This window comes from Euprymna scolopes, chromosome 4 (assembly GCF_053919585.1).
Source record: "Euprymna scolopes isolate OS-2025 chromosome 4, ASM5391958v1, whole genome shotgun sequence".
Taxonomy (NCBI): Eukaryota; Metazoa; Mollusca; class Cephalopoda; order Sepiida; family Sepiolidae; genus Euprymna; species Euprymna scolopes.
Window position 1 is genome coordinate 57399388 of NC_136485.1, and position 14857 is coordinate 57414244.

General features: G+C 35.2%; 1 protein-coding gene across 4 annotated transcripts in view; it reads right to left on the minus strand.

Annotated features, from left to right (window-relative positions):
• The window catches only part of LOC145267360 (arrestin domain-containing protein 3-like), a 388568-nt gene that overhangs the window by 73125 nt on the left and 300586 nt on the right, over positions 1 to 14857 (minus strand). For all 4 annotated transcript variants that reach the window (XM_080123299.1, XM_080123295.1, XM_080123296.1 and 1 more), the window contains one exon: positions 10249 to 10496. In XM_080123299.1, the coding sequence (XP_079979425.1) occupies positions 10249 to 10496 (248 nt within the window). The remainder of the gene's footprint in view (positions 1 to 10248; positions 10497 to 14857) is intronic.

Consider the following 14857-nt stretch of genomic DNA (forward strand, 5'->3'; position numbering starts at 1 on the left):
ACCACCACCACCACCACCATCATCATCATCATCATCATCATCATCATCATCATCATCATCGATAACAAAGCAAAAATAAACTCTAATGAAGAGAGTAAGCCCATGTTCTCTTTACGTCTTCTCACAGACTTTGCATTTCGCATATTGGCAAAAATGTTACCCGAACAATTACAACAACAACAACGACAGCAGCAGCAGCAGCAAAACTATAAATTACTAATAGATTTTGTAAAATTCTCATCATGTCTAAAATAATTTTGTGTCTTAAGAAGCTTTTGTAGTCTGTGTTCTGTTTGTAGAAGAGAACTTCTGTTGAGAGGGGCAGGGAAATGCTTACAGACATTGTAATGGATAAATAATTGACAGTTGAGGTTGGACTGCCTACTGATAGTTCCCACCAGATTTGCGCCCTCTTTAAATATTGAAGAAAATGATTTATCGCCATGGGCGATCATCGTCATCATAATCATTGTCATTATGATCATCAGTGTTGTTATCATCATCATCATCATCGTCGTCATCATCATTGTCGTTATCGACATCATCATCGCCGTTGTCATTATCATCATCATTATCATTGTCATCATCATCATCAGTTTAATGCTCGTTACGCCTACTGGTACGTGTTTAACGCTTTTTAGTAGGTACGTGCAAAATGAAATCCGATGCTCAAAATGTGTAGACATTTTGAGCCCTCCCTTTACTTAAAAATTCATCAAAAATCAGGAAGTTATCCAATTTTAATGAAATTTTCAGTATTTATCAAATAATGATCACGGAATATCATGAATCCATTATTTTTATTTGAATCTTAATGGAAATGTATTATTTCGTTTAAACAAAAAACACCTTTACTAAAGTTATGATTTTTAGTAGTAAAAAAAATGCATGACTTTATTTTTGCTTTTGTTTATGAAAATAAAACATTGTAAATTGTAACAATTAAAAAAAATAATAATAATCTTTACAGGAACATTACGAAAAAATCTCCTAAAGTCCATATTAATTAATTCTATATAACTCGAAGAAAAATTAATTTCTCGAACTACCGATATTATCATTGAATTAAGCATTGTTTATTTAATATTTTCACACAAAAAAATTATAATTGCAAAAAATATTTCTATTTTTTTTAGGTTACAGGTTTTGCATAATTTTTATATGTAATATTCTACTATCTTCATTGCTTGCATGAATGTGAAACTTTCGGCATCACATAATTTTTATTGAAAAATATATATTTTTTAAATTTAAAAGCAGGAACATAGTAAAATAATTAAATTAAAAAATGGTAAAAATTATATAAACGTTCACGATATGAATTACGGATGCACGGCAAGGAAAAAACCAGCACCGTCTACTTCCCTTTAACTACCTGACGTCATTTTCAGACAGCCTTTCGACTTTCTGACATTTTGGGTTTCCGTATAATTTATGTTAACGCGACTTTCTGTTTGTTGTGACTCTGCAAAAACAGAATCTCTCGCTTTTGGGGGCTAATTAGCCTATTTTTTTTTTACAAACAAGATGTGTTTTTTTATTTTATTTAATTCAATATCTTAAGACTTTACTTTACTAATTATCATTGAAATAGACCCAGAAAACTAATATTTGTCTTTCAAAGGATTTTTACAATAAATTTATTTAACTTAAAAATTTAGCTGAATTTGTTTGCTCGCCGTGTTGCTGTGAAAACAGTTTTCATTATAACTTTTTTTCACGTCTACAAATATTTTTTTTCCTTTTGGAAATTAACTTTAGCCTTTAATCTTTCAAATACAATTTAAAAAAAAAGTAGTTGGGAGCCTACAAAAAAAGTATGATAAACTGGCTTTCAAAACTATGCCCCCTACCTCATTTTTCCGCCATTTTTGCCCGTACCTACTTTTTAGAAATTGACTTCTAATCCATCCTTATCATTTCATCCCATGTTTTCCCTGATTTTCTTCCTTCAACTGACGCCACTACCCCAACTGTTCTACAGCCTCATGACTGAATTATTTTCTTTTTACCAATACATTTTTGCAAATTTCTCATAATAGATAAATTAATTTTGTGTTTGCAGAAGTGAAATTCTGTGGAGGATGAGGTCGTAATATGCAATATGAGAAAGCAATCTGTTAATCAATCAATGATGAGATCAATTTTATTGGAAATCAAAACATAGCAAAGTGCGGCAAACCCATTTAAAAAGTCAAATTATCTATATTACATTTCTCTTCGTCTGTATGTCTTTTTATCCGTTTAACTTTTTCTTGGTAACCACTGGGCTGATCTAGTTTAATTTTTTATGGATATTTGTTATAAGGTGCAGCGAACTAAGTATTATGGTATCCGTTTAATGCACAGTTAGGGATTGAACTGAGAGCAACAAAGGTTTTAAAATCAGTCTCTCCATGGAATCCATGCGAATGAGATGTTGCCAATAATCTAAAAATAATCTAAGCAGAATGTTACTTCGATGTATGCCCGTGTGCGTCACTTATTTCAGTTTAGTTAAAAACTTAAGTTAAGAAGTAAATAACTAGCTAAAATAATATTTGTCTCTCACTCTTGCGTCTATTCTCTCCAAATAAAACCTTGAAGAAAACTCAGCGAACGTCTTCTTGTGTTCTCTTTCTTCATGAAAAGAAGATTATTTCTATAGCAAACACTAGACAAAACTGCAATGAGAAAAAGAAAGGACTATAAAAAAGAGACCCCCCCTCTATGCAGACACCCACACACATAAAGACTTTATTTATTAAATCCAGAATAAGAGATAAAATACAAACGTCTCAGAAACGAGCATACACGCAATTGTTGCTTATGTTAAATTCTTAGAGCATATGTGCATGATTATCTTATAAAGTTATTAATCTCATCTCTTTCTTTTTCTCTTCCATTTGTTTTTCTCGCTTCTGCATGACTAGTGCGATTTTCTTATTTGCTATTAAGATTTAGTGAAAAGACTTTTTGCAATGTTTTTTTCTTTTCAATTATTTTTCTTTTCATGTGAGTTCACCTCAAGTCATGAACTATTTAGTTTATGAGATAATGCCAGCGAATAAATGTTGAAGTAGTTCTATTTTTTATTTTTTTTTATTAAAAAAAACTAGTTTCATAAATATATAGTAATTATAAAAGTTTAAAAAAAAAGTTTTATTTTTTTTTGGTTTTATATTTTTTTAAAATCGTTTCATCAACATTTTTATTATAAATGTTCAAATAAAGAGTTTTATTTCTTAAAAGAACTCATTTCATGAACATATTTTGGCGCTTCTATGCTGAACGAACGAAAAAATATTGAATTTCAAGTGAGACAAATCCTATCTACGAAATGTCAAGGCTTCAAATAGTAACATATCCAAACATGACGAAAAACGAAAAGGTGGAAAAGTAATTATTAATGAAAAAAAGGAATTTGTAAAAGAAAGTGAATTCACTATATTATGCTTAAAAAAAGGACATAAGTTGACAGTGGAGATAATTAAGGTTTCTTGTTTACATCACGTGACGAACGTAATTCAAAATATCGGACAAAATTTATTCCCTTTGTAAACTTTATCGAAAACAGTTTTTCATTAATAATTATTTTTCCAACTGATCGTTTTCCGTAATTTTTTGATATGTTACTATTTTCGACATAAAAATTACATAGGTACCATTTGTTTTACTTGAAATTTCATTATTTTTATTTTCGTTTGTATAAAATAGAAACATCCATATTTTTATTATTAAAATGCAAATAAAAACTAATTTTGTTATTTTTATTTTTATAATTTTGGATAATTTACTTGTTTTAATTTCAATAAATCTCTTCACAAAAGAAAAACTGTTTGCATTATTACCTGACGGAAAACCTTTCTAAAGATAATTATAAAGAACAGAAGGTACGATTCTGAGTTCTCACTGTTCCTTGAAACAGGCTCGCAGAAAGTGTCGGGGGAATTTACTTAACTATAACCAATTTTATTTTTTAAATTAAAGAAATAATTTAGTGTGCAATGAAAATATAAACAATAAAAAGAAATTTAATTCAATAAAAACAAGAAAAAAAAATGGCCGCCAGGAATTACTACATCAAATAAAAGTTCGTTTTTCATGGATTTGAAAAGTAAATAATTTTTTTTTTCAGAATTAAAATACAATTTAAGACAAATAATTAATTTTATCAAAGAAAAGTGAAAAAAAAAAAAACGAAATGGTGAAATGTTCCCATAATGTCTCTATAATACAATTGAATCAAAAGCGAACATATCAAAATTTTAATCGAATACAAAAAAATCAAAGTGACTTTCATAAACTTAAAGTAAACTTATTTTGAAATTTTTTTATTAAAAAAATTTTTTTGTGTGTAATAAAATTAAAAAAAGGTAAATGTGTAGTTTAGCGGCGTAAATCATTTGACAAAAAAATTTGTAAAAACTATTTATTTTTATATAGGACACATTATTAGACATAAAGGTTGAAATAAAACCAGAAAAAAAAATTTATTATTTTTTTCATAATTTTTTATTAGACTAAATGTACGACATTCGAAGCTGCTGTATTGCTTTTAAAATTTGGTCTGTCTAAGGTTTGACAGATTGGCCTTTTAAAGGCCAAATTTGGTCATTTTACGTTGTTTTATTACAAAAAAAAATGGCGGCCAAAATACATACATTGGCGGCAAAAAGAAAGTCCGCACTTGTAATTTTTTTCAAAAACTACAAATTTAAGCTAAATTTAATGTAACTATTTAAACAACCTATACCTCATTTTATTCGCCTTTTATTCCTCTATAATTTTACCTGTTCATATTTGACTTTTAATTGAAATATTCTAGTGTTCACGTCAATTTTAAAAAATAACTTCAAATTAAGAAGGCAAAAAGAAAGTCCGCAGCAACAAATTCGCTTAAAACCAGTTTAAATTATCATCCCTAACTTTAAAGTTTAAAATATCCACCAATAGGCAACAAAGCATCTCTAATCGTAACTGTTCTTGTTCCAAGTTATACAACGTAACATTTGCCACGACTTTCGTATGCCACAACTTTCTCTTAGTGATCGTCAGGAGCTCATTTGTTGCAGGGCCGGCCATCCGGAGACAATCGACCCAACAACTGACAAGGTAGACATGGGCACAAGTAAACAGCAAAAAGGCAAAGGAGAATGGCAGACACAGGTTGTTTGGTTAAAGACGAAGGTTCGTCTTTTATTTGAAAAGGAAGTAAAAAATCGTATGATTAGGATGCTGATTGTCTTTTTTTTTTTTACATAGGCATCACCACATTATCAAGGCCAAGAGGCCACTCAAGGATAAGTGTTAAAGAGTGTACAGTAGAAATTGGACAATATAGTAATCATTAGTAATGAAAATTTGGTAAATTTGATAACTTATATGGAACGGCTCATCAAGAATTTGTTTACGTTAGATTTGAAGACAACCATATTGTAGTCAGCAGGAAAACGGAAGACAATTCCACAGGCGTGCAGTTCTAAGAAAGAAGCTTTGTTCATGGAATCTATGTTTAGGTTTAGGCACAGATAAAGAGTGGGGAGAATTATTGATAGTGTTTACAGCTAGACGAGTGTTTCTTGTGAAAGTTTGGCGAGGGGGGACCATAGATTGAAGCTCAGTCGAACACTTTCCATGAAAATAACGATACATCAGAGACAAACTCGCAACATCTCTTCTGTGAGATAGAGGTTGCAAGGAAGAGAAAAGGACATCTCCTACGAGGCTACGAAGTCTATTTTGAACTCTATCAAGGCAGGACAAGTCCTTTCTAGCAGCTCCTGCCCAGATGTGGCAACAGTATTCCATCCTTGGACGTACCTGGCTCTTATATAGATAGAGAATAGCATCAGCAGTGAGATATCTACCGGATCGATAGAAAGATCCCACCATTTTTCCAGCGGCCTTGGCAACAGATTTGATGTACGTGTTCCATTTAAGATCAGGAGTAATGGTCAAGCCAAGAAGCTTGTCAAAACTTGAGGCCTCCTGACGACGAGAGCCATTCATTTCAATTGATGCCAGATGTGGATCAGAATGTCTGGAAGTTCGCACGTCTCTGGAGGCTAAGATCTGGAGGTCTGGAACAGGTATTCTAGACATAGCTAGGTTTAGGGTTGCTCGCTGGGTCTGGAATGATCAGCTGGATGTCAGGGCGATTCGGAACGGATGGTGGACACTGAGAATGTAGGGTCAGTGTTAAGGAAACGGACGACATTGAGAATGTAAGATCAGTGTTAAGGCACAGACGTGACTGAGAACGTAGGGGCAGTGTTAAGGAATGGACGGGCAGTAGGGAGCCAGGTGCAGACGAGGTTGCAGGCTGGAGGAGCAAGGTGCAAGCAAGGTTGCAGACGGAAGGGGCGAGGTGCAAGTGGGGTCGCAGGCTGGAGGAGCAAGATGCAAGTGAGGTTGCAGGCCAGAGGAGAGAGGTGCAGGTGAGGTTGCTGGAAGGCTGCAGGAGTGAGCAGGAAGCCGCTGGAGTGAGCTGGAGGGCGCTGGAGACTGGAAGTGAAGTTTGCTACTGGTGGGTTTCAGGAGGTTTGCAGTAATGAATCACATTAGTAGAAAAACTTATTAGCCCTGATAAGGGTTGGTTGTTTAGCCCTGATAAGGGCTGTTTGAACTCCTGCTGATGCTGGAAATTCTGGTGAATTCGATCGACGTAACTGGTAGCGTCAGTCGTTGTACTTCGGGAGCCTCCTCCTACTTTTCAGGCCGGGCAGCCGGCCGGGCTGATCTGACTGGGCCAAAACGGGCTGTATTCATTTGAGAGGAGTGATATTAGTGGTGTCGCTCCTCATGAGACAAACAAATGCCTCTAATTGATTCTAAAACGAAATTTTTGCAATCAAAAGTGGTTTGGGAGTTCGTTGATTCCATTTAACTTAATTTCGTATAAAAGTAAAAAGTCAATTGTTTGAATTATTGACATTTTTGGATTCCGACGTGCATAAAGGAGTTGAGGATGGAAAAAAGAGAAAGTGAACTTATTGACTGAACCCGGATATTGTTCATACGTTTAGCTTTTGTTAGCCTATTGTGTATTTTGTTTAAGGGAAGGGAAGGCGAAGATAAACAGCGGGGTGGGGGGTGAAGAAAGAAAGAAAAACAAAGAAAAATGGAGACGGTGATTTTGAAACCGTGACACATTAATCTCCACCTTTCTGGTTTATCCAATTGAGAAATCGGCCGCAGATTGAAATGTGATGAGAAAACTGTACGAAAGACTGTGCAAAAGCACCAAAACACTGGCAGTGTTCGTGATGCCCCTAAATATGGTCTGAGTTATTTTTAACAGGGAAGACAATGCTATCAAGAAACAGATTTGAAACGGCTCCCTAAATCCAACAACAGTGCAATCTTGTTAAAAAGTGCTTTCTTTCTACTGTCAATAACAGATTAAAGAAATTTAATTTGCGAGGATATGTTGCAAGACGCACGCCAATGATTTCTATAAAGAACAGAAAGCGCCGTCTGGACTTCGTCAGATGAAGTGAATATCATGACTCTTCATATTGGTACACAATGATAAAATTTCAAATTTGGAAGAACTTTGGACAAAAATTAAAGAAAAGTGGGATGCCCTTTCTTCGGAGTATTGCTGCAGTCTAATTCAAGGAATTCCCAAAAGATTGTAAGCTGTCAAATTGAGGAAGGGCTATGCTACTAAATATTTACTAGTTCATTGTGTTCCTGTTGTATTTGTGTTGCATTAATGTCCTAAAGTTACATTTAAATAACAATTTTTTATTGTGCGGACTTTCTTTTTGCCTCCTCAATTTGAAGTTATTTTTTAAATTGACGTGAACACTAGAATATTTCAGTTAAAAGTCAAATATGAATAGGTAAAATTATAGAAGAATTAAAGGCTAATCAAATGAGGTATAGTTTGTTTAAACAGTTACATTAAATTTTGCTTAAATTTGCAGTTTTTGAATCTCTTTACTGACAGTAGGATTATGCTTGACGATGTTCTGCCTGAGTCGCAGTGTGGTTTCAGAAGTGGTCAAGGGACATTGGATATGATTTTTACAGCCAGGCAACTACAGAAGAAATGTATAGAACAGCGAAAGATTTTGTACCAAATGTTCATCGATTTAACGAAGGCCTTTGATACAGTAAATAGGGATGCTTTGTGTGAGATTCTTAAAAGGCTCGGCTGTCCTTACAAGTTTGTAACCATCTTAAAGCTCTTCCATTATGATATGAAGGCTGTGATCAACGTTGGGGGAAAACTGGCTGATCCTATTTCACTAGAAAATGGTGTTAAGTAGGGAGACATTCCAGTAGCCATACTCTTTGCTTTGTACTCCACCATGGTCTTTCAGGGGTTGCTTTGATAGTATCTATATTCGCTACCGAACTACTGGTAATTGGAAGAATTATACAATTGACTCATCTCCAAAATAATTCCAAACTAATTCAATAATATAATAATCGGTACGGACCCGAAAATTAGAAGAACAATTGGATTTATAAGACCAAAAAATCCACCCTTGATTGCCCTTTGGGGCCCATGGTGCATTGGATAGAGATACGGAATATCTACGATTCCAGGTGAGCATTGTCTAGAGGTAGCAGTTTCGATCTCATCCAAAGCCGGTCAGAGGATTGGTTGACCAAACCGTGGTAAGATGGCAACAGTTATTGAAGGCAGTAATTGCTGTGGATGTAGTTGGAGGATTCGACATTCCTATCCCGTCGTGGTTTGCCTGACGAAGGCCAGAAGAATAATTGACTGAAACGTTGTGAAAACAAGGGGAAAAAAACAACTAAAAGATTAGGATAATAATCCAAATAATTAAAATAAAAAATTATACTGGGGGTTGTTCAACATTCGGGATTTCGTGCAAGCATGAAAGTATTCAACAACACGATTCATGACTTGCTCTATGCTGATGACTGTGATCTTGTGGCTGATATGCAGCATCTTGTGGACACCTTTGCAGCTGCCTGCAGCGCATTGGGGCTGACTATCAGTCTAAAAAAACTGTTTTAATGTATCAGCCTGCGCCAGGCATGCCATACTTTGAACCATCAATTTATATCTGAGGGTTAAAGATAGCAGTTGTTGCTAAGTTTGTGTACCTGGGTTGCATGCTAAGCATGACAGGTCTCGTCACAGATTAGCAAGGCAAGTAATGCTTTTGAAAAGTTGGACAAACGTTTCTGGAGCTGTCATGAAATCTTGCTATCAACAAAGATCAAGGTCTATATCGCATGCATTCTCTCTGCTCTTCTCTATGCTTGTGAGACTTGGGTTAAATACAGGAAACATCTGAGATGTCTCGACTGCTTTCACCAGCTGTACCTATGGTGAATACTAGGTGTGCGCTGGCAAATGTATGTTGAGGTTCTTGAACAAACCCAATGTCTAAGCATTGAAACTCTTATTATCAGACATAGACTGAGATGGAGTTGTCATGTGGTAAGGATGCCAGACAGCCGACTTCCCAAACAACTCCTTTATGGCGAGCTTGTCGAGGGAAGGCATCTGGCTCAAAAGCCTACAATGAGGTTCAAGGATTGTTTGAGGTCTACCTTGAAAAAATGTGAGATGGATGAAAAAAAACTGGGATTGGATTGTGGAAAGTGGAAAAGAGCCTTGCGGGAAGGTGTGGACAAGTTTGAGGCTGACCAAACCCAGCATGAACGACTGAAGCATGATATTTGGAAAGGGAACGTGCAAGAAGTAGTTGATGAGCGGGAGCAACAAATTGGTCTGGAGTGTGAGGCGTGTAGGAAACTGAGCAGGGCTGGGCTGATGAGTAACCAGACAACTTCTCAGCACAATGGGCCTCAAAACAATCCTATGTTGCCAGAACAAACTTGTGTCAACTGCGGGCAGACATGCAAGACTGTGGGCGGTTTGAAACGGCATATGAATGTTCATAGAAGTGACCATCCAGCACTAGTGGTGCTTATGCCTGCACCATTTGTGCCAAAGAATGCCTGAGTTTGGCCGGGTTTAAAAGCCACTTTCGTGTGGCTCACCATTGAGCTGTCTTTGCGCTTTAATTTTCTAACTCTGTATTAAGTAATAGCAACATTCGAGAACGAATTTGTTGCTATTACACACACACACACACACACACACACACACACACACACACACACACACACATATATTATCTGTGGTGCAGAATTAGTCTTTCTTCTGGGAAATATGTTTGTCCATATGTAAATCTTACAGAAGAGGGACAATGAATTACATATGGGATTTTCTTCTACATCAAACCATAAAAGAAGAAATGATTTACTTACTGGATCTATTTCTCCATCAAAAGAGATTTCTGTATGAGGATCATAATCCTTGAAGATACTGAAAGGTTTTTCCTTAGTATTGACTTCGTAATCCCTGCCCGTAATTTTGCCTTGCACCGTGTATCGAACAAATGTGTCTGGTCCTTCGAACGAACACGGCAGCGAGTGTGGAAGACGATAGAGAAATGGGAAAACGTGGCTGCCCTTCTCCAAGATTTCAAAGCTTTCCCAACCTCCTTTGTCATCAACTGGAAATAGAAATAAATAAATAAATAAAAGTTTTAGTAAAGAGTCCGAAGTTACACACAATTTAAAAAGCCAAGATTGGTTTTAATTGGTAGAAACTAATTAATAAATATATATTTATGATGGGGCGATTCCAATATTTTTCCCAATTCCGATATAATTACCGATTCTGTACTAAATTTCTGATTCCGATACAATTACCGATTCAGATTCTGATTCTTTGTAAATCTCTAAATATTTAACTATAAAAATGTTAGCACATCTTGGATGTCCCTATATTTTCTCAAATGTAAAAACACACTTGTGATGGGATGATCTAGAGACTTTAGTCTTACTGGAAGTTTAAATCAATAAATATTTATTATTTTATTATTATTACAAGCAGTGGAAGATGTTTCTTAAACCAAAATCAAATAAAAAAGATAATTTAAGGAATCAGTTTTGGCATTGGAAAATAGGCTCAAATTTTTCCGATTTCAATACCAATTCTGATACCCCAGATAGCTCCGATTTTTCTGATTCCTGAGTTCGATTCCAATTAATCGTCCCAACACTAATATTAATATTGATGAATTATTAAAAACAAAATAGAGTAAAACAAAATAGAGGTGATCTTTAAGATTTTTGTGATTAATAGTTATTTTGTTTTTCAGTGCTTGTTAGTATTGGTAGGAAGTTAAAAAAGACAGAGTATTTTCTATTGTTTTTAGAGCCAAGCATCTCGCTGCAGCGTCTGTAGTGAAAACGGATGTTTTGTAAGTTTATACAGCGTTTTTGTTTATTTAACATAGCCGTCCATCAGACGCTATCTACCTCGTCATTCAGGGCGCCAGTCATGCCGAGCGTGCTACTCAGGTACACAAACTTGGCTACTTTGATAGGGATTACATTTATAGAGGAGCAATCAAGGTATGGAGTTTGGCAGAAATGATGATGACGATGGACTTAATTGATAGAAATTATCTTTAACACGAAAAACCAAATAGAGTAAAAGCTGCAAGCTTATGACATGAAATAAATTAATCAGAATCTTTAACTATTTAACTCGATTTGACAATTTATTAGTGACATTTTTTTGCAAATATTGTCTAAATTCGGAAAATACAATCCTCTACTATATAATAAATACGAATGTGTACTTATTTGCATATATCTACTTATATATAAAAGGCACTTTGTATGTGTGGCAATGTGTGCGTGTATCAGTTCGTGCGCTAAACTCTGAAACGGCTGCACCGATCTTTTTTAAATTTATGTGTCTAGGAGTGTTCTGAGATAGGTTTTGTATAACTATTAAAAATCAATAATTATTCTTTAAAAATCCGAATTAAAGAAGAAACAGTTCGAGTTTGACCAAAAGTTAACACCCTTATACAGCCTAACATCACAAGTGCATTAGAGGAGTTTTACCACCGCACAAGTAGAAGGGCCCAGTGTATAAAATCAACAATATGTTCTTTTCTTTTCGTGAAAGTTTGGTGAGGGGGGACCATAGCACTTGCCATGAAAATAAGGATACAGCAGAGACAGGCTCACAACATCTCTTCTGTGAGAATGAGGTTGCAGAGAAGAGAAAAGGGTATCCCCCACTAAGCTACGAAGTCTATTTTGAACTCTGTCAAGGCAGGATAAGCTGCTTCTAGCTTTTTCACTGATTTCAATAAAATACAAGTATTAGAAGTATGATACACTTATTGATTTTCATTCAATCCCGGGCAATGTTGGGTCTCTCTGCTAATATATATATATATATATATATATATATATATATATATATATATATATATATATAGTATAACTTGAAGAGAGTAGAACGTTTACTTTGGCTTTACTTTCAGAAGTATCGTAACTCTCCTCTCCATTATTTTGTCTTTTAGTCCTCACATTTAGTGAGTGATATTTCTGAGAAAAAGAGAGAAGAATTTCTGTTTTCAGAGTTTGAATCTGTACATAAAATTTATCGTTGACTAATTTTTAACCTTCATGTGATATTATTTTTTTTTTAGTTTCTTACATCAAGCAAGTTCATGATTTGTCTGGAGCGATTTCTATAAAAATTAAAACAAGCAAAAAAAAATATTTAAGACATATTCATGTTTAATATTTTATGATTATATGACATGTTCATTATTTGGCACCAAAAAATCCACTACCAACAATATTTATCCTTATGTACATTTTTCCGAAATTTCAAATTTATTATCATCCGCGGCAAGACATAAGATTGATACTTATCCGAATCTCTTTATTATTTAGTTTTATTTTGCGTTCATAATTATTGAAAAATTCAATTATATATTGCCTTTAATAATTACTAGACTACTCGTGACCCGTTGGGTCAGTATGTTGTATTAACTTTTTTTTTTTGTATATAGGCATAACCACTTACCAAGGTACGGGACCACTCGAGGATAAGAGTTAAGCGTGTACAGTAGTCAAATGGACAATATACTAATCGTTAGTAATGGAAATTCAGTAATTTTGTAAACTTAAATGGAACGGCTCATTAAGAACTTGTTTATGTTGGACTTGAAGACAACCATATTGTAGTCAGCTCGAAAGCTGGAAAACGGAAGACAATTCCACAGGCGTGCAGTTCTAAGAAAGAAGCTTTGTTCATGGAATCTATGTTTAGGTTTAGGCACAGATAACAAGTGGGGGGGGGGAATTATTGATAGTGTTTTCAGCTAGACAAGTGTTTCTTGTGAAAGTTTGGCGAAGGGGTACCATAGATTGAAGCTCAGTCGAGCACTTGCCATGTAAATAACGATAAAGCAGAGACAAACTCGCAACATCTCTTCTGTGAGATAGAGGTTGCAGGGAAGAGAAAAGGACATCTCCTACAAGGCTACAAAGTCCTATCTGCTTATCCTTCAGCTAACATTCACATATGTGGAGACTTCAATGTTCACAACGTGGAATGGTTGACCCACTCAAACAAGACCGATGATGAGGGGAGGTTCTGTCATGATTTCTCCATTGCTTATGACCTTACTCAGATTGGTTCACGAACCCACCTGTGTGCCCGACAATGACTGCCAGTATGCGATTCTACTAGACCTTTTTCTCACAACTTGCCCTGAACTATGTTCAGTTTCTGTTCAGTCTCCTCTTGGATCTTCCGACCACTCTGTTGTATCAATTAAGATAAAAATGAAATATAATAAGTCCCCAGACGTACCTCTCCATCGTATAGTATATCGATACTCTATGGCTGACTGGGATAGCTTCCGTACATTTATATCAGATCTACATCTGCTTTCCATGTTTAAAAAGGATGTGTCGTCTATAGTATCAGACCTGACAGAATGGTTAATTGTAGGTATAGACCGTTTCATACCCTCGAAAAAGTTCCAGCAAAAACCTAACAGCCAGCTATGGTTCTCTCCAGAATGAGCTGCTTCCATTGCACACAGAAATTACTTTTTCCACTGCTTCCAACGTAATAAATGTCTGGAAACTAAAGCCGCTTTCAGGACTGCCAGCAACCATTGTAAAAAGTAATAAAGAACGCAAGAGAGTTGTATGCTCAGTCCGTCAAGTCCAAAGTAGCTGAGCAGCGGCTTGGTTCCCACCAGTTTTGGCAAATAGTAAACAGAATCCTGAACAGAAGCATCTGCTCTATCCCAACCATTATCAATGGACCAGAGGTCATCTCGTCAGCATCATTATGCAATCCCTGAATCTACATATCTGGAAAACAGAGCTGTTAAACCTGACATAGTGATATGAGACAAGAGGAAGAAAGAAGCAACCATGGTTGAAGTCAGTGTCTCTAATCATGCTAGCTTAAACACAGAGGGAGAAGATTACTAAATAATTAGATTTTATGTACACGAAAAGAAACTGGAATCTTAGGAAGATCTCCAGCATTCCAGTAATCATCCAGTAGGATTCTCTATCTCCAACAAAACAAAAGAAAGACAAATTAATAATAGAATTAAGTTTCAGAATACAGTAGAAACCGTTTTTATAATTAGAGCTAGTGCCTTTTCATGCGAACAGTTTAGCAAATAAAATGAATAAATTTAAAATCTTAAACTATTTGTTTTATAATTCGTATTATTTGGATCCTTCGGACTACTGTTCTCATCTTGAGCGTTATTTTCACTATGCCACAGATCTTTTTAGTGCAATCCATGGCATAGTGGATAAAGTACTTGATAAAATTCAGTTATAAGTTACACTCTTCTGGAAGTTGAAGGGTCAATCATTAGTGCGGGTGACAATCAAAATACAATTGCGAATTACTTATATTTTTATCCAGTCATGGCTGACAAAACAAGAGCATGCTACCCTTGTGGATTAAGGGCTCTGTTCGAAATTCCATGCAGATTCATGTGTTTGACAGGAAGATTCCCCA